The sequence below is a fragment of the Molossus molossus genome, unplaced genomic scaffold (assembly GCF_014108415.1).
Source record: "Molossus molossus isolate mMolMol1 unplaced genomic scaffold, mMolMol1.p scaffold_m16_p_6, whole genome shotgun sequence".
NCBI lineage: Eukaryota > Metazoa > Chordata > Mammalia > Chiroptera > Molossidae > Molossus > Molossus molossus.
The window spans coordinates 116,732,416-116,754,449 of record NW_023425399.1 but is presented as its reverse complement, the minus strand read 5'-3'; the positions used below and the strand labels follow the sequence as shown (position 1 = coordinate 116,754,449).

General features: G+C 62.8%; 1 protein-coding gene across 2 annotated transcripts in view; it reads right to left on the bottom strand.

The window, feature by feature from the left end:
- Window positions 1-4,591: 4,591 nt before the first annotated feature.
- ZNF236 (zinc finger protein 236) overlaps window positions 4,592-22,034 on the bottom strand; it is a 59,322-nt gene continuing 41,879 nt past the window's right edge. The window contains exons 21-32 of one of the 2 annotated variants that reach the window (XM_036245117.1): window positions 20,497-20,600; window positions 18,652-19,011; window positions 18,153-18,298; window positions 17,864-18,071; window positions 17,359-17,535; window positions 15,849-16,004; window positions 12,723-12,910; window positions 10,264-10,395; window positions 8,281-8,478; window positions 7,681-7,810; window positions 6,556-6,732; window positions 4,592-6,003 (exon numbers count right to left, since the gene is read on the bottom strand). In XM_036245117.1, coding sequence (XP_036101010.1) covers window positions 5,879-6,003; window positions 6,556-6,732; window positions 7,681-7,810; window positions 8,281-8,478; window positions 10,264-10,395; window positions 12,723-12,910; window positions 15,849-16,004; window positions 17,359-17,535; window positions 17,864-18,071; window positions 18,153-18,298; window positions 18,652-19,011; window positions 20,497-20,600 — 2,101 coding nt within the window. In that variant the 3' untranslated portion in view covers window positions 4,592-5,878. The remainder of the gene's footprint in view (window positions 6,004-6,555; window positions 6,733-7,680; window positions 7,811-8,280; window positions 8,479-10,263; window positions 10,396-12,722; window positions 12,911-15,848; window positions 16,005-17,358; window positions 17,536-17,863; window positions 18,072-18,152; window positions 18,299-18,651; window positions 19,012-20,496; window positions 20,601-22,034) is intronic. The other variant, XM_036245115.1, reaches the window with a different exon arrangement.

Below are 22,034 nucleotides of genomic sequence, written 5' to 3'. Positions count from 1 at the left end.
CCCGCCCCGGCCAGAACCTAACCCCGCCCCGGCCAGAACCTAACCCCGCCCCAGCCAGAACCTAACCCCGCCCTGGCCAGAACCTAACCCCGCCCCGGCCAGAACCTAACCCCGCCCCGGCCAGAACCTAACCCTGCCCCGACCAGAACCTAACCCCGCCCCGGCCAGAACCTAACCCCGCCCCGGCCAGAACCTAACCCCGCCCCGACCCAGAACAGAACCTAACCCTGCCCCGACCAGAACCTAACCCTGCTCCGACCAGAACCTAACCCTGCCCCGATCAGAACCTAACCCCGCCCCGACCAGAACTGAACCCCACCCCGACCCAGAACCGAACTCCGCCTAGGCCAGAACCGAACCCCACCCCGACCAGAACCTAACCCTGCCCCAACCCAGAACAGAACCCCGCCTCAGCCAGAACCTAACCCCGCCCCGACCCAGAACCGAACCCTGCACCGGCCCAGTCCTGCCAACCACAGGCTAGACAAGCTGTCACTGGGCGGCGCCCGCTGAGCTGACAGCCCCGCCCCCTAACTCCTGACTCACCTTTGCTCTTCTCCCCCCCTCCCAGACCCGCCGCCGCCTCCCTGGAAGGAAGGCGGAGCGGCCTCCTGGGCCCTCTAACCCATCTAACCTGAATGTCGAGTGTGGGTTCATATAACGTCTACTAACAGGGAGCCTCGGTGAGGAGAGGGTAACAAAAACAAAAAACAACAAAAAAAAGAACTACCTTTGGGAAACAAAACCTCCGAACTGCTCGAGCAGGGCTGACGTTGGCCCGTGAGCCCGAGCAGACCACGTCCACGGCGGCTGTCACGGGAAGTGCACGCCGTTCTCGACAGTGACATAAATAAACTTCTAGTGATACTCGCACCGTGTCTGCCTGTCATTGGGTCCATGCCACATGAGCCACGACGCCCGAGCGGTGGGGCCAGGCTGCGTGGCCAGAGCGCGGAGCCCGCCACGCGCCCTCCGGCAGGTGCGCCGTCCCGCCCGGTTCGCACCGCGGGCAGGTGGAATCGGTCGCTGCTGGGCATCGGCTCTGACACCGGGACCGGAACCTCCCCGCTGTCCTTAGACGCCGTTCAGAGAGCACGTCCCAGGGAGTCCGCCCACGTGGACTGAGGGATCTCCGACGGATCACCTCTTGCATGTTTTATCTCGTAGAGACTTGACCAGTGGGTTTGGAAATTTTCGTTTATAGCTGATTTTGGCTACAAGAATTCTCTTTCAAAAGATCTGCTGAAATGACCTGTGTTGCTTCTGACAAAACCAGGGCTCCCTCTGTCCGGCAGCAGCGGGGAGGGACCCGTGGCCCTCAGCCAGAGCGCCAGGGCCGGGCCCCGGGCAGCGAGCCAGTGCCAGGGAGCGCCAGGCCCCGAGTGTGGCTGAGACTCCGCGCTGCCACCGACCACCCCTTCCTCTTTACTGCTCTACCCAAAGCCCTTAGGATGGGGGATTTGGAAATTGTGTGAAGATCAATGGTGGGTGCCAGGGCTCGGCGGGCCTGAGGTCCCAAGTCACCCTGCACCTCAGATGCGCACAAGAGGCTGGCAGGTCGGCCCTCGCGCTGGAATGCAAACACTCACGCGGCGAGGACCACGCGTTCCGGTGGAGCCTTGGAGAAGCACCCCATTTAGCTGCAGCGATCTGTCGTAGGGGGACACGTTTTCCATACTCTGGTCACTTAAAATACCCCTCCCTCTCATAAGAACGATTAGAGCACCCCCCCCCCCAAACAAGCAGGCACCACGACTCTGACCAGCCCCTCTGAGAGTCCAGGGTCCCATGTCCTTCATGCAAACGTGTGTGGCGTCCTCGTCCACGCAAGAAACAGTGTAACCGCGACGAAGATTCCTCCATTTAGACCCCAACAGGACAATGACTACACACGGCCAAATTCTGAACTTTTAAATAGGATTAGACGCTAAAATAGAAGCGGACTCCACCTGTGTTTCTGGGTGAGTCCGATGTCCCACAGCTCGTGAACGGACACCCGGGTGGAATGACGACCCTGGTTCACTTCACGGCGGCCTCAGACCCCCCCAGAGGAGAGGAGGGTGTGCGATGCCCTCGGGACAGGACATGCGACACCTCACACAGGCCACAGCTCGTCACCCCCGCCTGGACGCACTGCGGATCCGCCCGGCGCCGTGCTGACCGTCCGTGACCTTGACACTGTCCCACCCCACCCAGAGCCCGAGGAGTCCACACCCCGAAGTTGTGAAATAGCACGAGAGCCGTTTTCATTACTCTCGAAGCCAGTGGCCTTCGGTCAACTACCCACTTCTGATGCCAAGCTGGTTACATCGGTGTCATCCAATCTAGAAACTGACTGCAAAACCAAGTCAAAGATTCAAAAAAAAGAATTTTCTGAAAAAAAAATTGAACATTTCCTTCAGTGGTGAATCAATGGCCCGGGGTGTCACGTGGGAGCTGGGCGAATCCCCAGTCCCCGCGCTGCGAGGTGTCCCGGGGGTGACCAGAGGCACTGCCCTTCCGGGTCCCTGCCCGGGGCTCCCGCGACGGTGCTTTCTAGTGCTGAACCGTCTCCCCGGCACCCCCACAACCCCCACAGCGGCCCTCTGGGAAGGGGTGGGGCGCACGTGTGTGGGGAGGCCAGAAGCTCAGACCAGACGGGGGGGGGGGGGGGGGGCGACTCCTGGCCGGAACCGCGCGAGGCAGAGCCGTCTCCCCCAGGGGTGCGCAGGTCTGCCGCCCCACTTTCTAAACCACAGAGGAGACCAGATTTTAAAACGCTCCTTCCATTAGAATCAGCTCGTGACAGGCCCCAAGGGCGGCCGCAGGCACCTCGGACACTACCCGGCCCCGAAGCGCCTGCGCTTGGCACCAAGGGCGGCGGTGATGAGAGGGAACCTGGGTTCACAAGACCGATGACGGCTCCGTCTGCGCCCCACTCTGCGGCCAGGTTCCAGAACGAGGAGCCAGCCGGCCGCGGTCGGCCCTTGGACGGCCCTCTTCTTGGTGGTGCTGGGGGGCACTGTCTCTGAAACCGATTTCTGGGGGAAAGTTCGCAGAGAGCAGGCACGAGACCCCGCTAAAAACAGAGCCAGACGACAGTTCTTATATCTTATGTTTCCTTGAAAAGGTATCGCTCCCATCGATCGGAGGGATCACTTTTTCCTAAAAAGAAAAAAAAGGGGGGGGGGGTCCTCTGGTGAACTGGAAGATTCTCCCGCAGAGGAAGTCCACACGAGAAACAGACCCCTCGCCAGACAAGCCACGTGAGAGCTCAGGACTCGGGGGACTCGGCCGTGGCTGTGACGACTACTCTCATTTCCTCAAAATGACCACGAGCAGGAGTACAAGACACTGTCCCAGAGAAAGGCCCCTGGCTACAGCCGGAGCCAGAGGACACCGGGGTCCCCCCGCGTCAGGACGGGCTCCCAGTTCCCTCAGGGGTCTGTGGTCAGAGGGCACAGGCAGACGGGCCTCCCCGACCTCCGGCCGCAGGCTGACCCAGGGCGGGGTGCCCTTGTACCCCAGTCCGAGCCCCGCGTGGGGACGTGGAGGTGTGGGCGAGGGCCCTGGAGTCCCATTTCGGAAAGGGAGGCCCTGTCCCCAGCCGCTGCCACGTGGCACAGCGCTCCACGTCCTCGGGGGCTCCTCGGGGACCTGGGCGCCACGGCACCACAGGCCGGCCACGGAGGGAAAGGAGATGCCACCAAGCTCTCGTCTGTCAGAACGTCTGCACGTGGAACGCACCCCTGGGCCACACTTTCCTGTCTTAAATATTCTGAAAGAAAAACAACACGTCACACTCCTGACTTCACGTTTTCTTTATTGTTCTTCCAAAACAGATATGCTAAGATGAGCTCTTTCTAAAGATACCATCACCTATCCTCAGAATCCTGGTGTGCAGAAGGCAGAAGTGTCGGCAGAAGACCCCGTCAACCCAGATGTGAAGGGCAGGGTTCGAGTAAAACGGTCTCCACAGAACGTTCTGTGAGCAGCAGCTTGATAATCAGGAAATAAATCAGAACAACACAATCACGTCTTGTGTTTGCCTGCTAATAAACAGAAAATCACAAATGGACTGATAGATTTTCTTTTCTTTTTCTTTAACCAAAATGAAAGTGGGTTTCAATCCCTGGTGAGGCGAGAGGGTGGGCGGTGCGGGGCACGGGGGCACGGGGGGCACGGGGGGCACGGTGTCTTCTGTGCACCCAGGGATTCAGCAAACCCCGCAGAGACTGTCCTGAGATGACGCTTAATGCTAAAAACAAAATAAATAAACCAGCAAGAACAAAACCTTTTAAGTTCCAATAATTCCAACTTTGGGGATATTTGTTCACCAAAATTAATCAGCATTTCTAAAATATTTTAATACAAAATTATAAAAGAAAGTGCATTAAAAGCAGAACCGTTGACACCATCTGGACACTGCTACGGCCAGGACGCACCGACGTCCGAGAACGACCGCGGGACTCAGGAGTCCAGGATCACAACAGTGAGTCAAATAAGGCTTTTTTCCCTTAAAAAAATATACAATACACAAAGCAGTTTGAAAAAAAAGTAATATTATTTAACAGTTTTCTGACTTAAATATTTTCACATAACAAAAGTTCCATGTTGCATCAGCATCACTATGTACAGATCCAAGGGGACGAATGAGAATCAAGAGAGGCCCTTTCAAAAAATAAGAGTGAAATGTCTCTTCTCCGGGGGCCTGAAGGCCCCTCGCTGTGCAAGTCCGCACACTATTTATAACAGAACCACCTCTTCTGAGACGGCGGCGATGCGAGAACAGACGCAACTGTTTTTCAGGAAAACGAGAACAGCCCAGCTTCACGTCACAACGAAAGACCCACCGACGAAGAGAATGAACACGACACCGTCTGAGGTGCTCACAGTGACGACGCTGCCGCGCTCTGGCGGGGACGAGGGCTCGTATTTACAAAATATACTGCTCAGCCACACAGAGGCTCATATATCTCTATGTACATGTGCACTTATATATAGAACATATAAATACTGGAGGGAAATCCGCGGGGAGAAGTCCCGTCTTTGGAACGCTGCGGGAGCCCCAGCATGGGCGCGGTGAGTGGCGCCACCGATGAGACCAGAATTCCCTGGAATGAACACCTGCCGATGCGAGAGGAAGCGGGGGGCCGGGCTCTGCCCTCCGACCACAGAGACAGTCGGGGTCGGTGAGCAGGGCCAAGCTCCTTCGTCACTTCTGTGGGGAGCGAGCGCTGAGGACCTGCGTGCGGCGGCGAGGCAGCGGCGGGCCTGCGGACCGGGCCCTCCTGACCACGCCGGCCGCTCCACTCCCGAGGCTCACGCCCAAAGGCTGCCCCCTTGGAACGAGTGGTTAGCACGGTAACGCGGAGAGCACTGGTCCAGCCATCTCTCCAGGTATTTAGTTCTGTGAACTTATCGCAGATGAAAACGAGTCAGTTCTCTACCTTCCAAACGCACAGGGAAGACACGGAAGACCTCCCGGGCCCTGCCGCTTCCGAGCTGCGTGCACCACCTGACGCGCGCGCTCGCTCGCTCTGTGGGCAGAGCCGCTCAGGACAGCGCGGGAACACGGCCTCTCCACGTGAGCGTCTCCGTAACGCAGCACAAGGAAATCAACGACAATGATGGAGACCAGCCGACCTGCTGTGACCGACGCGAGGGCCACAGGCAGAGGCCCTGCCTGCGCGACCTGAGCGCGGGGTTTCAGACGAATGGGAAGGCGGTGACGTTCCCCCGTCTGTTCCTAAGTCTCTGCAGACAATGATTCTTTAGATAATTTTATAGCTAAAAACCTACTGTGGTAACATGTTCAACACTTGAAGCTTCTGAGCAGAAATGCCAAGTGCTTCGCTCTGCACAGCGCGGAGCTCGGGACGCTGGAGGGCGCGGGCTGTCAGAAGACATTGGCCAGCGCCTGCCACTCGCCAGCGGTCTCGGGCACCACCTCCTCCAGGTGCAGAGTCTGGCTCAGCTCCTCCGCGCCCTGCTCCTGGGGGACGGCGGGTCCCTGCAAGGCTCCTGCAGGGCAGACAGAGCACAGACGGTCAGACGCTACGGCACAAGTGCCCAGTCACAGGGCGGCCACGGTGACAGGGACGAGGGCCTTCTAGACCACTGTGCTCCCACCCCACCGACAGTCATCTGAGCTGTGGTCTGGACGATCCAGGTGGTGACCATGGCTACTGGCTGTGGACACAGCAGAGGCCACACAAACACCTGAGGGCTGTTCCCATGGTCAGCGACGAGGGCAAACAGTGACATTCACTCCACACACCTCTTCCCGGAGGGAGCAGAGCAGGGACAAGCGCCCATGCATCCCTCCCTCAAACCCACCAGCGGCCCCCCACCAAGGCTGTGCAGGCCCGGCGCCAGCTCCTCAGCGCGCAGACAGAGGCCGGCTGGGGACGGGACGGCGACTCTGCCCTGCGGGCACCGCACACAGCACTGGGCAGAGCGGACTGGCTCGGACCCAGCAGTTCTCCCTGCACCTCGCGCGTGCCCCACACTGCACTCTGGGAAGGGCACCCTAGTGCCCGCAGGCAGGACGCACGCGGGGCGCAGGGTCCTCACCGGCGTAGCTGTGCGCCCGCTTCACGTGCAGCTTCATGTTGCTCTTCTGCGTGAAGCCCATGACGCAGTAGTCGCACTTGTAGGGCCGCTCGCCCGTGTGCTTCTTCATGTGCACCTGCAGCGCGCTCTTCTGGTTGAAGGCCTTCTCGCACAGCGCGCAGCGGAAGGGCCGCTCCCCTGCGGGCGCGGCAGCGTCAGGGCCCAGGCTGCCCGGAAGGGCGCATGCGGAAGGGGCGCACGGGGGAGAGGGGCGCGTGCGGGGGAGGGGCGCACGGGGGAGAGGGGCACGTGGGGGAGGGGCGCGTGCGGGGGAGGGGTGCACACAGGGAATGAGTGGCAGGTGTGGCAGGTTCAAGAGGTCGCGTGACCCTTCCTGCCCCCAGGCCAGCAAGTGCCCCCAGGGCAGCCCCCGAGCAGCTGCGCAGCGGCCGCTGGCAGTGGGCACTTCAGAAACACGGACACGGGCTCGCGCGTCTGGCTAACCCACCAGGGCAGAGAAGCAGGAAGCCCCCGGGCGGGAGACTGTCCAACCACACGACCAAAGTGGGATTTATGCGATACTTTTAAAATGTTGCCCTGGCCGCTTTGGCTCAGCGGTTGGAGCGTCGGCCTGCGGTACAGAGAGATCCGGGTTCGGTTCCCGCTAAGGGCATGTACCTCGGTGGCAGTTTGTCCCCAGCCCTGGTTGGTCGTGTGGGTGGCAGCCACTCGATGTGTCCCTTCACGTCGATGTCTGTCTCTCTCTCTCTCTCTCTCTCCCTCCCGCTCTACCTGAACAAAAAATGGAAAAATGTCCTCGGAGTATAAAAAAGAAAACGTTATTTAATTGCTCTCAAGTTAACTCAGACACCCGGCGATGGAAGAAGCTGCCGTGTGACCTGCGGGGCCTGGCAGGCTGTGTGGTCCCAGGTCCCGAGTGGAAGGCGCTCAGGTGGGGGGGGGGCGGGTGCAGGGGGCGGGCTCTGTGTGAGGCGGCCAGAGGGGTGAGGCCCAGAGGGCTGTGGCCCCTCACGTTTTCTGGGAAGACGGGCGACGCAGGCGCGACAGGAAAAGCAAGTGGAGAACGTGCGAGGACGAGACAGAGGGCTCCCAGGGACATGGGGGAGCCGGGCCGCGGGGCCTCACCTGTGTGGATGCGGCTGTGGCGCTCCAGCTGGCTGGGCTTGGCGAAGGCCTTCTCGCAGGCGCCGCACTGGAAGACCCGGGGCTTCCGGGAGCTCAGGGAAGGGCCCGCCTGGTGCGTCTGCATGTGCTCCTGCAGCAGGGCGGAGGGACACCGCGGTCACCGACTGGGCGGAGGGACACCGCGGTCACCAGACTGCGGGCACTCCGCCTCCTGCAGGCGCTCGGGTCAGTCTGCTTCTTTGTGGCCACACGGCGCCTGGACGGCTGACCTTGGGCATCTCGAGCCGACTCCCGAGCTGGTGTGGCAGCGCTGGTCGGGGCCCCCCTGTCCCCCCACAAGGCAAGCCCAGGGTCTCAGCAGCAAGCAGGGCCCTCCAGCTCCCCACAGCCGGGGGCTGGCCACGGAGCCGGGCCCAGCCCCTCAGCGCTCCCCTCACGCATGTCACACGCAAACACGCCATCGGCCGACCTGTGTGACCAGCAGGCCTCTTGAGAAGGAACACCCGGCTCTCCACTGCCCCTCGCAGAGTGGGAAGAGCTGCCCTGACACCTGCAGGCGCGGCGTGCTCAGGGCGGCCCTGCGGCGGAGGCGGGGCCTACCTTGAGGTGCGTGGCTCGCTTGAAGGCCTTGCTGCAGGACGGGCACACGTGGATGCGCTCGCGGCCGTGCGCGTCCTTGCTGTGGTGCAGCAGCAGGGCGGACGAGGAGAAGCTGCGCCCGCACTCCCGGCAGGGGTGCTGCCGGCCCTCCTTCTCCAGCGCGCCGCCCGGGCCCAGGTGGGAGGAGACGTCGGTCACCTAGAGCGGGTCAGAAAACCCAGACTTGACTCCGGCGCAGGCAGAAAGCCCACATGACCACACGCTCCACAGGCGCCAGCCACAGCGCCCTGTGTGTCCTCGTGGACGAGGTCAGCGGGGCCTCGCACCCAGTTGGACCAAGATGGCACCCGCCCCTCGGTGATGCCCAAGGGCCCTACTGAGCGGGTTCGCGCCAGAGCTCGTCACCCCCTCGCCTGGGCTGCGCCCCCTGAGAATCAGTGACTCGTCACAGCAGCTGCCTGTGGAGGGTCAGCGGCCGCTGGGTGAGGGGCAGGCCCTGGCAGGCAGACCAGACGCGCTGCTGGCGCGAGCTCGGGCTCTGAGCACGGCGGCGGGTCTGTTACAGACTGGGCCACAACGCTCAGCTCGGACTGGACTGAAGGACCCCACGCAGGCTTTCTGATCGCTCTAATGGGTGCCATCAGCATCCTAAACACTGACAAGCCAACACGGCGGGGGACTTCCTTGCTCAGCTTTGCCAAGTAAGAGTCAGCTCTGCAAACGAAAACTTATATGACGACTTAGTGCAAGAAAACTACAAACAAGTCTAGAGAAAACTGCTGGAACGTGTCTGCGTCTCCACATGTCCGGTTTCTCAGACCCTCTTCAGAGCGCAGGGTAGACACTCGGACAATGAGGGGAGCACGGGCACACGGCTGCCACGGGGGCGCTAACGTCAGTCAGCACTGCGTGAGGGAGAAAGGCAGAGACCAGGAGAGCAAGGACAGCACGTGCCACGTGCCAGGGTGACTTGTGGCACCGTGGCAGGCATGCACGTGTCCACGTGTCTGTGTAAAACACAAAACAACAAAAATGTGTTCAGGACACTATTTCTGGTGACTCAAAGGGAGTCTGAAGACGCCCGAGCACAGGACACGCAGGTGCTGAGACTCGGATGAAAACCTGTTGAACGAGCGGAGGGAGCACCAGCTGGGCGGGCCTGGAGCGCGAGCCGACGCCCCCAGCAGCGCCCGGGCGGCACCGGCAGGCGACGGCTCCTGAACCCAGCACCTCGCCGTGAGAGGTGAGCGTTCCTCATGCCTGCTCCCTCACCGTGACCACCACGGGCGCCTCTGGGTCCCGGGCACCCTCCTAGTGCACCTGTGAAGTGCGCGTGGTCTTGGGGGGGTCTTGGGGACCCCAAGACCACTGTGCAACCATCTCACACTGAAATTCAGCGAGGGGAGGGAAGCTCCCCACGCCGGTCCTGTCTGCTGCTTCACAGAAAAGTCCTCGCCCAAGAAAAAGTGAGCCCGGGTCTCAAACTCGTTTGCTGGGGCCGCCGAGGCTCCGAGTACACCCCCATCCAGGGTCTTCACCCCCGTCCAGGGTCATCACCGTGCATGTAGCCCTGCAAAGCGCTCGGAACAGGGCGTTCAGACTCTATACCCGGAACCATCACTCATTTTAAGAAACATTGCACTCTAAGGAACAAGACTAGCCAAACGACAGACAGGCCATGTACATCCACATGTGCGTGTATATGAAAAGGATAACGATTCTTTAAAAAATCAGAATAGTGTTTCTAGGAAACCTACAAAAAGAACCAAATGCAAGCAAACGGCCACAGGCGGAGTGATCGGAGGGCAAACACAAGGAGGCAGTAGGGCAGGAGCCACGGGAGGGTCGATGCCCAGTGGCAGCCGGACGCCTGCTGCCCGACTCACCCCACCGCCCACTCAGGGTCTGCTGACCCAGCTCCCGCTCCGTCTCTTCTGCGTCCGCACTCTGAGAAGCACGAGTGCTGAGACACTGTGCCTGTACCTGGTAGGTGATCTCTTCACAAGCAGCGGACGCCGGCTGTGGGGTGTGGCTCACCAAGATGACCTGTGGCGAGCCTGCTCCTCCGTGGCCCGAGAGAGAGGGGTCGGTGAGCAAGGCTGGGAACTGCTGACCCTGCAAGTGAAGAAACCACTACTTCAGACTTCGCACCGCGACCGAACTCAGCAACAATTTAAAAGACACGTTGTGGTGCAGTCACTTTGGAAAACCAGTTGGCAGGTCCTCAGGAGCTAATCGCAGAATCACCATGTGACTTGGCGCAAGTGCGCGGAGGTATGCACCCCCAGAGCGAAAGCCTAGGTCCACACGAACCGCGTGAAGGCTCACAGCAGCCCGGTGGACGGCAGCCAGAAAGGGGAAAAGCCCACGAACGGACAAACAGTGCGGTGACTGGGAAACGAAAGGTCGTCGACAGTGAAAAGGAATGAAGCACAGCACAGGCCACAAGGTGGGTGAGCCTGGAGGCCAGTCACAGTGACCACGCTGCACGGCCCATTCACAGAAAATGTCCCGCAGGCAGATCTAGAGACAGGAGCAGATCACTGGCCAGAGACAAGTGTCAGTGCCCTGTGGCTGCGGTGAGGCTGTTTCTCAGTGTCCCCAGGAGCACAGAACAAGGGGGGTTTCCTGGGGGGGGGACTGAGACGGCTTTAAAGATGCCCCCCTCCCAGAAAGCTGGGCCACCTCCTGTGGGGAAGAGCTGCAGGGAGTGGGCGGGGCGGGAGTGGGCGGGGCGGGGCAGGGAGTGGGCGGGGCAGGGAGTGGGCAGGAAGCAGCAGGTGGGGCAGGCACTACAGTCCCTGCTAAGGCTCTGGACAAGCAGAGCTTCTTAAATCGACTGGGACCCCAGTTCCCCAGTGCACCTTCAGAAAAGGTGAGATGACGGTACTTCAGGTACGTCCACACATCCCACTGTTTTGCCCAGAAGTGGGCAGATGGAAAGGCGCACCCACAGGAAGAAGGCTTCATGGGACGACCCGACATGGGAAGGCTGCTGATCTGCTCAGTGCCAATGCCCGGGCCCCCCGCTGAGCTGCCGTCTGTCGCTGGTTTCCGCCCCCTCTCAGTATATCATCGATTTAGAAAAACGGTGTCAGTCAGAATTAATAAATTCACATTTGCTACTTTAACAATCAAAGGCAAATACAACTATTGGTCAGAGAGTCAGACATTCAGATACACCCAAGAGCTTGTGTGGGCTCACAGATCAACATACTGCCGACCAAAGCCACGGTGTTGGAGACTCAGCTCATGTGAGTTTGCCCAAGGAAGAAGACAACCCTTCTCATTGTGGACATTACAGAAGGACAGACGAGCTGCCCGGAGGACGCGAGGTCTCCGTGGACTGCAGGTCTGAGGTGCCACCTGAGGGGCGCGGGTGACACCCACAGGATCTGAGTCCTTCTCACAATGCCTGAGTCTACAATTGTCTCTAAATTTAGTTTGATTAAAAATCTGAACACAACGTGATTACCAGTGTATTACTGCTGTTTCAATTGCTGACAGGAAATATTCTTAACGCAAATGCCCCGATTCAAAATGCAAATGTCCGGTCTGATAAATGCCCAACCAGCAGCTGGACGTGGCGAGCTGCACCCCGGAAGGAACCGTGAATGTCATTTCTGCTTTGCAGCGCGACCTGACCCACTCACTCCTTAGCAGCGGTGGAGAGGACCGTGGGCTCCCTCCCCGGGGCCCGGGGCCCTGAGCCCGCAGGGCAGTGCCCAGGGCAGGGCTCCGCGCCAGCTGTGAGCTGGGCACGGGTGCGGGCGGCACCCGTGCAAACGCTGAGCACAGCTCACCCGCTCGCTGAGGTCACAGGGAGCCCAGTGAACAGGTACGGTCCCCTCCCTGAGCCAGGCTCGGGGCACCTCCCGTCCACGCAGCACAGGAAGGGACCCGAGTGCAGGGACTCGTCTGGGAACGCGGGGGACTGGTGCTTGTTCAGAGGCTGCCCCCTGCTGACCCATCCGGGGAGCTGAGCGCTGCGCAGCCCTCACGACCTTGGCGAGGAGCCCGGCCAGTGTGGCTCCGTGGCTGAGCGTCGACCCTGCACCAAGAGGTCGCCCTGGTTGAGGAGGTCCCCCAGGTTGAGGAGGTCCCCGGTGAAGACACTCAGGGCAAAACACAATGAGCTCTCTCTGTGGCGGCGCAAGTCCAGTCGGCACCTGTGCACATGACCGCGTGGGAGCAGCAGGCACAGCTGTTGACCATGGTTCCCATCGGGAGGTCAGTCTTTTAGGAAATAATTTTGTTTGTTTATATTTTCTGTTTGTCCATTATTGTACTTAACATACTACTTTTTTATATATCAGAAAAAAACCCACTTCGACGCTGAAGGAAATGTTCAGAGCACCCGCTCTGAGAAGCAGTTGGTGAAGAGTTCGGCTCACCCCTTGGAGGGCGCCACACCGCATGGCGGCGGGCAGGCGCGCACCTACCTGGGAGGCGATGTTGAGTGTGACCGTGTCCAGGCCCCCTGAGAGCAAGCCCTGAGTGTCCGCCAGAGTCAGGGTGACGCTGGCCTCGCCTCCCATCGCGGACGAAGACATGACGAGGTTCTGCGCGGAGACGGCCGACGGGGACGTGGGCGCCGTGGAGGGCAGGCCGCCCGCTGCAGCGCTGAGCTCTGCAAGTCAGACCGCAGGTCAGCGGGAGGACCACGCCGTGCTCGCCAGCACCCCCACCCTGCCCGAGCGGCTGGACCGCGCCGGGGTCCCAGACCCTCTGGTTCCCGCTGCGTGGGCGCCGTGGAGGGCAGGCCGCCCGCTGCAGCGCTGAGCTCTGCAAGTCAGACCGCAGGTCAGCGGGAGGACCACGCCGTGCTCGCCAGCACCCCACCCTGTCCGAGCGGCTGGACCGCGCCGGGGTCCCAGACCCTCTGGTTCCCGCTGCGTGGGCGCCGTGGAAGGCAGGCCGCCCGCTGCAGCGCTGAGCTCTGCAAGTCAGACCGCAGGTCAGCGGGAGGACCACGCCGTGCTCGCCAGCGCCCCACCCTGCCCGAGCGGCTGGACCGCGCCGGGGCCCCAGACCCTCTGGTTCCCGCTGCGTGGGCGCCGTGGAGGGCAGGCCGCCCGCTGCAGCGCTGAGCTCTGCAAGTCAGACCGCAGGTCAGCGGGAGGACCACGCCGTGCTCGCCAGCACCCCACCCTGTCCGAGCGGCTGGACCGCGCCGGGGTCCCAGACCCTCTGGTTCCCGCTGCGTGGGCGCCGTGGAGGGCAGGCCGCCCGCTGCAGCGCTGAGCTCTGCAAGTCAGACCGCAGGTCAGCGGGAGGACCACGCCGTGCTCGCCAGCACCCCCACCCTGTCCGAGCGGCCGGACCGCGCCGGGGCCCCAGACCCTCTGGTTCCCGCTGTGTGGTTTCCAAGTGTCTCTGCACGTAAACACACTCCGCTTCTCAGGTCCGACGGAGCAAACGGCGGAAGGAGAGGGAATGTACCCCGCAGACCCTGCAACCCCACCTTGCCTCGGGGCACACGCAGGACAGGAGTGGGGCTGGGTGGGGGTGCTCGGCCGGCCCCGTGTCCCCTCCTAGCTCCCCCACACGCCCTGCTCCGCAAGCGAGCACACAGCACGGCTGACGGGTGGACAATGACTGAGCAGAACGGTGTGGCACAGGGGCCAGCTCGCGACGGGGCCAGGGCCACCGAGTGCCCAGCTGAGACACACAGTAGTGTGAGGCTCGCCGGGCTGTATTCACAAAGAGCAAACCCAGAGCTAACGGGGTCCGAGCCTCCCCCCACCAGCTGACACAAGCAGCACTGAGGCCCCGAGACCGCCCTGCGTGAGGACTGGCAGGCGGGGCCCAGGAGGCCGCACGGACACCACAGCACAGCCCGAGGCCCTGAGCTCAGGGAGCCGGCACAGCGGCAGCCGACCACTCTGAGGGACGCCACGGTCCTCCTCGGCCCCCGCGCGACGGGCCCTCGGCAAGGCTTCGCCCACGAGGTCCCAAAGGAGAGCGACACCAGTCCAAGCAGAGCCGCCCTCAGGTGGCCTGAAAGAACAGGACTGAAGTGGGAAAACGAACTTCCTCCAGCACCAATCACATAGCCAACTACAAGCTATGAGCGTGTCTGTTCCACACTTAGCTCCTGATTGCACGGAGACATCTGTCTAAAGCTCTAGAAGCTACAACGATAAACTCAAATGAAATACTCTTCAGGCACGACCAGGACTCAGGGCGCACACGGAGCCTGCAAGCCCACTTCCGGTCCCGCGGCCCTGACCCTGCTCCTCAGGGCGCCCTGGGCAGTCCCCGCCCCACCTCCCCGTCAGCCCGCCCGTCAGCCCTCCCGTCAGCCTTCCTCGCCGTCAGCCCTCCTCGCCGTCAGCCCTCCTCGCCGTCAGCCTGCCCGTCAGCCCTCCCGTCAGCCCGCCCGCCAGCCCTCCCGTCAGCCCTCCCCTCCCGTCAGCCCTCCCGTCAGCCCTCCCGTCAGCCCTCCCGTCAGCCCTCCTCGCCGTCAGCCCTCCCGTCAGCCCGCCCCGGCACTTCACAGGATCCGCACATCCTGGGAGCTCGGCGGACGGCCCTGCTCAGGTCCGTGCTGGGAAGGCTTCCATAGTCCCTGGAAGACTCAGCAACGACTTTGGACACTTCCTAAGAAGTGTGGGAGGTCAGTTTTCCGTGACATCAGCAAACACGTGGCAGGAAAGGTGGTGAGGGACAGGGAAGAGGCGAGGGGGCCACCACCGGGCAGGGGCTGGGGCACGGGGTCTGCTTCGGGCACCCCCAGGCCTCAGCACTCAGCCTCAGTTCACCCTTCAGCAAGTTCTCTCAGGTCCTGAGTGGCCCCCGGCCTCCGTGGGTTCCTGCCCACTCTTACCCACACCTCACCTCAGCCCAACAAGTCACCTGGCCCATGACATGATGTCACTCACTCGGGAGAGCCCCACAGGCCCGTTGTCCCGAGCAGTGGCCTGAGTCAAGCCCCCGGGCCCTGCCCGCTGGCCCCACCCGGTCTCCTGTGCAGTCGTGTGTGGTTGACGCTGACAGGCGAGTTCTTCAGTGACTGTGCCCCGTTCATTCCCAGGACCCGGAACGCGGCCCACGCGCCCTGCTCGGCCCGTCGTCAGACACTCAGTGCACGCAGCCGCCGCGGCCCCCCCAGCAGGTGCCTGCCCCGTCCAGCTGGGTACAGGTGCCGGCAGGCCCGGCTGTCTGTCAGGACACCGGCAGGTGGCGCTGCGGTGAGAGGTCTGCGGCTCCCAGGAGCCCTCTGCCCGGGACGAGGACGAGGCGGCAGGGCGCCCGCGGCCCCCCCAGCGGGCTCAGGACAGCTCGTTTCCTCCTCCTCGTGCTCACTGGTCACTCTGCACAGTCTGCTCCTCAGAACCTCCGAAGGGTGCCCTTCAGCGCCGCTGTCCCTGAGGCTGCGACGCCCGCACGCGGACAGGAGTATGGCTGGAGCCGCAGCCCCGGGAGGGCGGCTCGGCAGCGCGGTGCCAGACCCCAAGCCCTGGCGTCTGGGTGACCCCTTACTTTCCTCCTCGAGAGGAAGAGCTGCCCCAGCGCCGCCCCGTGAGTGACGGCCAGGTCTCCCCGCCGAGCCGCCCGCCGCGTACCTGAGGAGCCGAGCGCCGCGCTCTGCGTGAGGAGCTGGTCGTTGCTGATGGTCAGGGTGGTGCCTGCGGACGGAGCGCTGACCGCGGGCCCGGACAGCCTGATGGCGCCGTGCAGCTCACCGCTGCCACTGGAGCTGTGCTGGATGAGGTCCTGACCTGAACGGAAACGGACGATGTGACGTCTGGAAGCAGCAGGCGACCAGGCCCGACAGGTGCGTTGAACACGAACAGCACATTTACAGGAGAGGATGACGGTAAAGCACGAGACGCGTTCCTCTAACCGAAAGTCTCTAGTCACACTTCTCATGCTGTATTTTCAATCACTTCTAAAAACCCGGTTGCAGCTCAGCGCTCAGACACTTAAGTCGTGCGCTCTGTTGAATCGAACTCACACGGAACTGAGTCTTCACAAGGAGGCAGACTGCAGCTTAGAGTGAAGCCCAGGGCAACACACGGCGATGCCAGCGCCTCCTGCGGCTGGGCCCCAGGTAGCCGCTGAGGGCACCTCAGTCACCCCGCAGAGGGGCTCACGGCCACGAGGCCCGGGGGAGGCGCCCAAGCGCTCTAGCGTGACCACCCTGCCCTCCCGTGTCCCACACGGCCCCTGCCAGCCTCGCAGTGCGCAGGCAGAGGGACACAAGCGCTAGCCCTGCCGCATCTCAGCGACGGCCAAACGGGACGTCTGGGAAGACTGGGCCAGGACAGGGCTTCAGCCTCCTGCTGTCCGGTTAGGCTTGGCGAGGCAGCGGCACAGAGCCGGAGGGAAAGGCCCGTGGACGAGGGCCGCTGCGTCTGCGCCGTGGTCGCCGGCACTCTCGGGCTGAGCACGGCACAGACATGCACAGCCCCTGGGCAGAGGGCCCGTTTGCAAAACATCTAGGATTCACTTTTCTGATCCGTCTCACACAACTTCCCACAGGCCGCAGAGCCCGCAGCGAGGTACAAGGACAGCAGGCGGGCTGCTGTGCGTCTCAGGACTGGTGAGCGGCTGGGGCCTGAGACCTGAGGGCAGTGGAGCCTGCGGACAGCTGGGCGCCTGGGCGGAGCCTGCAGCAGGCACTCAGAGCTGGCAGGTCAGACCCGCGGGGCACGGACACCGACCGACCGTGACTGCGCGACCGGTGAGGACGGGAGGAGCGTCTGCGATGTCGAGGGGCCTACACCCGTGTCGTCCCCTCTCAAGGCTAACGCAGTCCCCGTCCTCACGCGACCCGGCAGAACTCAGGACGGACCAGGAGGGGGAGCCCCCACGTAGTCAGCACCGGTCTGCACGGATCGTGCCCAGCAGGTCAGTGGCCCACGGGTAAGACCTGCGAAGCCACAGGTGTCTGCTCTTTGCTGAGCAAACAGCAGGCGAAGAAGGTCACAGACTCAACTGGAAGTGTCGGGAGGAACCACCAGTCATGACTCCATCAGCCCTGAAGCCCGATGTGGCGCACGCAGAGCAAGTGCAGAGCGACACGGGCAGACTAGACCGCGGTGAGGGGACGCGTCCCGGGAGGCGACTGACCCGAGATGGTCAGGGTGATCTCCTGCGGGGGCCCCGAGGACGACGAGGTGGGCCCAGCGGCCTGCGCCAGGACCTGGCTGAGACTGGAGTTGTTGATGGTCAAGGTGATCTCGTGGGGGCCACTGGAGCTGGACACCAGGCCCTGCGCCGGCACCACCTGAGCGAGGTCTTGAGTCCCTGGTTTTGTTACAAACAAGACAAAGGTGGTCTTAGAACGTGGAGCTTCCCTTTTGCATCACAAACCCTCAGGGAAGCATCACTTCGGAAGGAAAGTTTGGGATAAAATCAGTCCCTCCTGGTCCTTCATCTGGAAGGACGCGAGCGCCTGGGAGCCAAGGGACACAAGTGACTCTGCGAGCGTGGTCACCCACACCACATGCTGGCTGAGCACCACGCCATCGGCAGGACACCCGTCCCTCGAGCCTTGCGGGGAAGAAACGGCATGGTCGCACCCCAAACCCAAACCGGCGACAGCAAGCGCGGATCAGGCCCGAACGGCTCTTACCGCCGCCGCCGCTGGTCAGCACAGAGTCCTGCTCCGGCATTGGGCTGATGGTCAGGCCTGAGATGGGCTGGATGACCACACCGGCGGGGGCCGGACTGCCTGCCGTCTGCAGGGAGCTGCTGTGCGGCGCCGAGCCCGGCTCCCCCGTCAGCTGCTGAGCGAGCAGGTTGCTGGGCTGTAAGCTTTGCTGCAAGACACTTGGGTCGATCTGAAAACACAGACATGGGTGATGCAGCCTCACACGGCGCCTCGTGCATTCAAGCCCCGAACCCCAGGCCAGGCGCCGCACCTGCAGCGTGATGTTGTTGATGCCCGAGGCGTCGATCCCAGAGATCTGGACGTTCGGCCCGACCAAGTTGGCCGCCAGCTGTAACTGGATGCTTTCCAGGGCGGCCAGGCTCCCGTCCGCCAGGGACACTGTCCAGTCGCTGCCACCTGCACGGAACGAGAACGGGGGGACGGTACCAGGAAAGGCTCTTCAACAGGAAGCCTCACTTTCACACAGGGACTCGGCACACGGCCCTTTCACGTGGTCAGTGGGATCTGGCTAACGAACACTGACACCCGCACCTGCGCAGACCTCGTCCCGCTCGGTCACCACAAACAGCCCTGAGAGACGGGCAGCACCGTGACTCAGGCAGACCGGCTCGGGCAGAGCACCGCCCGCCGAGATGTAGGGCAGCCGCTGCCCACCCCTGGGCGCCGACCACACGCGACCACACCGGGCACGGCGCAGGCACAGCCCGCCTCACTCCCGCTCAGTCCCCACGGGCCCGCCGCAGCCGTACCTGACACAGCGCCAGGGAGGATGGCCTGGCTCACCAGTCCCGGCTGCAGCAGGTTCGGATCGAACTGGCTGGTCAGAAGCGAGTTGTTCACGACCAGCACGCTGGGGTCGGCGGGGGTCGGGCTCAGCAGGCTGGCGGGCTGCAGCACCTCGGGCGCACTGCGGGGCGCGGACTTCCTGGCTTTCTTGGGGTCGCAGTGCAGCCGCATGTGTGTCTTCCTCCGGCCGGACGTGCGGAAGCGCAGCTCGCAGTGCGGGCACTTGAAGGGCTTGGCGCCCGTGTGCAGCCGCATGTGCACCTTCAGGCTGCCCTTGGTGGAGAAGGCGTTGCTGCAGACGTGGCAGCTGAAGAGCTTCTGACCTGCGAAGGGCCAGGCAGCGTCACGCCGGGGCGGGCGGGCGGGGGTGCCAGCGTGCCCCAGGGCTGGACAGGGAGGCGCGCCCCTCCTCCTGAGGGTGCAGAGCTCGCATCTCCCACTCTGCAAGGGGCCCCCGGAGCCAGCACAGGCAGAAGCACCTGGGAGCTCTGGGCTGGCAGAGCCCAGGCCAGCACCACGTGCGTGCCCAGCGCCGGGCACCAGCCCTCTCCACGTGCCCAGGGTGTCAGGAGACCGAGCGGGCACACAGCTGAGGGCTGTCACGGGAACCACGCTGCCCGGGAGTCCTGGGGCAGAAGCGTCCTGGCCTGGCCTCCCGAGAGACGGGCGGCAGACGCAGGCCCGGACCAGGGAGGCCTGACAGGTGCTCAGACCTGGCTTTCGCTCCCCAGTGCCCGGGGCCGACAGAGACCCCGGTGTGCGCGGTCACCAGGAGTCACCACACCTGCCTGCCCGTGCAGCCAGACCTGGGGATGCAGGACAAGGGAGCTGGTCCCCCTGACCCTCGTCACCTAAGGACACAACAGAAAAGCTGCACAGACGAGCACTTTGAGTAAGTTCAAGTATCTGCTAACTTAGCTCCTGACATAAACCCGTCAGGAGAGGGTCGAGGACCTTACAGAAATGTGTGGAACTCCATGGTGCTCTTCTAGTCGATTGTTTATGAACAAAAAGTACGACTATAAATTAGCTTGATAAGTCCTCACCCTACGAATCGTAACCACCACCGTACCGTTTACCGAGTCGCTCGAGCCCCATTTTCCCGTGTGGCTTGGGAGTGGAGTTCAGGGCTCGAGCCAGGTGGGGGCGCTGCCCTCCCAGCCCCTGGACACACCCAGAGCCAGGACGCAGCGGCTCAGCAGTTCCATGGGGCAGGTCAGCGAAGCCCTCAGGTCACAGGGAGAAGGGGAACAGCCCTGGAAACCGCACTCACTTCTCCTTCACAACTTTCTCGTCCAGAGTTCCTGCCCTGTAGCTACACTCAGATTCGCTGAACTCAGTGTTCACATAACCCAGACCAACCACATTTTTTTACCTCAGTGAGACTAAAAGGTGTTTTTTTTAGCCCTCAACCAAGGACATTTCTCCATGGACGTTTAGAGAGTGGACCGACGGAGACACTCCAATCGCTCCCTCCTGCGCGACCCCGACCGGGAGGGAATGGGCCCCAAAGCCCAGGCACGTGCCCCGCCCGGAACCACCCCGGACCCCAGGCCTCGGGCTGAGCTGCGCGCTGACACGCACCAGCAGGCCTCCGACAGCGGCCGTCTGAGTGAGAACAGCTGAGCGCTGGGCCCTGGGACCTGCCGGCCCTCAGCGTCCTGTGGGTCACTCTCTCCACGACAGGAATGGAAACGCTTTTAGATCCACTTCTCACGGTTCCGTAACTGTGGAAGTAGCTGAGCGTGCGAAATGCAAAGCAGCGGACGGACGGCGCCGGGCCCGCGCCAGGGAGGGGCCACACTTACCCGTGTGCGTCTTCACGTGGCAGTCCAGGGTGGACTTCACCGTGAAGCTCTTCCCGCACTCCTCACACTTGTAGGGCTTCTCTCCGGTGTGGATCCGCACGTGCCTGCCGGGAAGCGTCCGCTCAGTGCCTGCTCACCGCACGCGCCCGGGAGCGCGGCGGTTCCCCGTTCACAGCTCCCCAGACCAGCGTCGCGGGAGCTGTGTGCTGGGCGCATCGGCCACACAGAGCCCTGGAGCTTCACTCTCCACAGAAAAACACCTGCACACGTCCAGACGGCGTGAGGTCTGCAAGGCCACGTTTCCAGGAGCGACGAGGGCAGAGCCGGGCGGCTCGAAGAAGGGGTGCACACAGCTGGAGCCACAAAAAGAGGGGCTCGCCCACCCCCTCAGAATTTGAGAAGAGCCCCTGAAAGCCAGCCTGGCGTGCGCACTGTGCTGGGGCGGGCAGGCCTGGAGGGACGCTCGCAACCACGGCGGCAACGGGGTCTGCAGGGAGCCCAGAGCTGCCTCGACGCCACGCAAGCTGAACAAGAGCAGAGGCTCAGAGCGCGGCGTGGCCGTGATGGACACTGCTGGCCAGTGGTCACCTCTGGGGACAGCACCGGGCTGAGTCTCCGTCTTGCTCTGCTTCACCTTGACCGTGGCCTGCTGTCAGCGCCACTGAAGGAAGAACGAAAGGAGGTGAGCCAGCTGCTGGGCTGGGCCTCGCCAGGTCCCAGGTGTGGCCGCCACCTGCCCTTCCGTCGTGGGTCACCCTCCTTCCGTCCCCACTGGCTGCTCAGCGGCCCCGCCTGCAGGCCCGGAGCCTGCAGGTGTTGGGAGGGCCGGTGGGCACCTGCAGGGCGTCTCCATCGCCTGCAGACGGGCACCCTGCCCGGCACCACCGCCTCCCACGAGGGACCCTGGCCCTCAGCGGCTCGCACCTCAACTGCTCACCAGGTGGACTCCTGAGGACAAAGCGCCCAAGCCCTTTCCGCACACCGGCTGGCCCTCCTCAGCCGGACGTCCTCTCGTTTCATTCCCCGGCCCTGAGGTCACCGCGACTTCTCAGAGCCCCTCCTGACCTCTGAGCCGCGCTCGGACCCCACTCACCCGCCTCACTGCCACGCCCTGGCACACTCCCTTTCCCGGGGGGATGAGCCGGCCACAGTCACCTCCGCTCACTGGGTGAGCGTGTCCAACCCAGGAGCTGCCCAGCCACTACCACCGCCCAGCTCTGCCTTTGTGGGGTGTTCGGCTGACAGAGGAATGGGAGGCAGCCCCTCGATCCCGCCTGAAAACCTGTGTCTTCCTGGTGCGAAGGTGTCTTCCGCCTTGCACCCCGCTCCACCTCCCAAAGCAAAGCCTGTGCCCCCACTGTGCACGCACCTGGAACATCTTAAGGTGACGCTTCGTCTTTCTACAGCCTGAGCATTCTGGAGCCCACCCGTTTGCCACGTGTCCTGGTGGCCACCGGGTCCCCTCCCGCTAACTGCACCCCATGTAATGCCTGTGATCTGGCCGACCTGCCCTGAGACATCCCTCACTCGGACTTGTT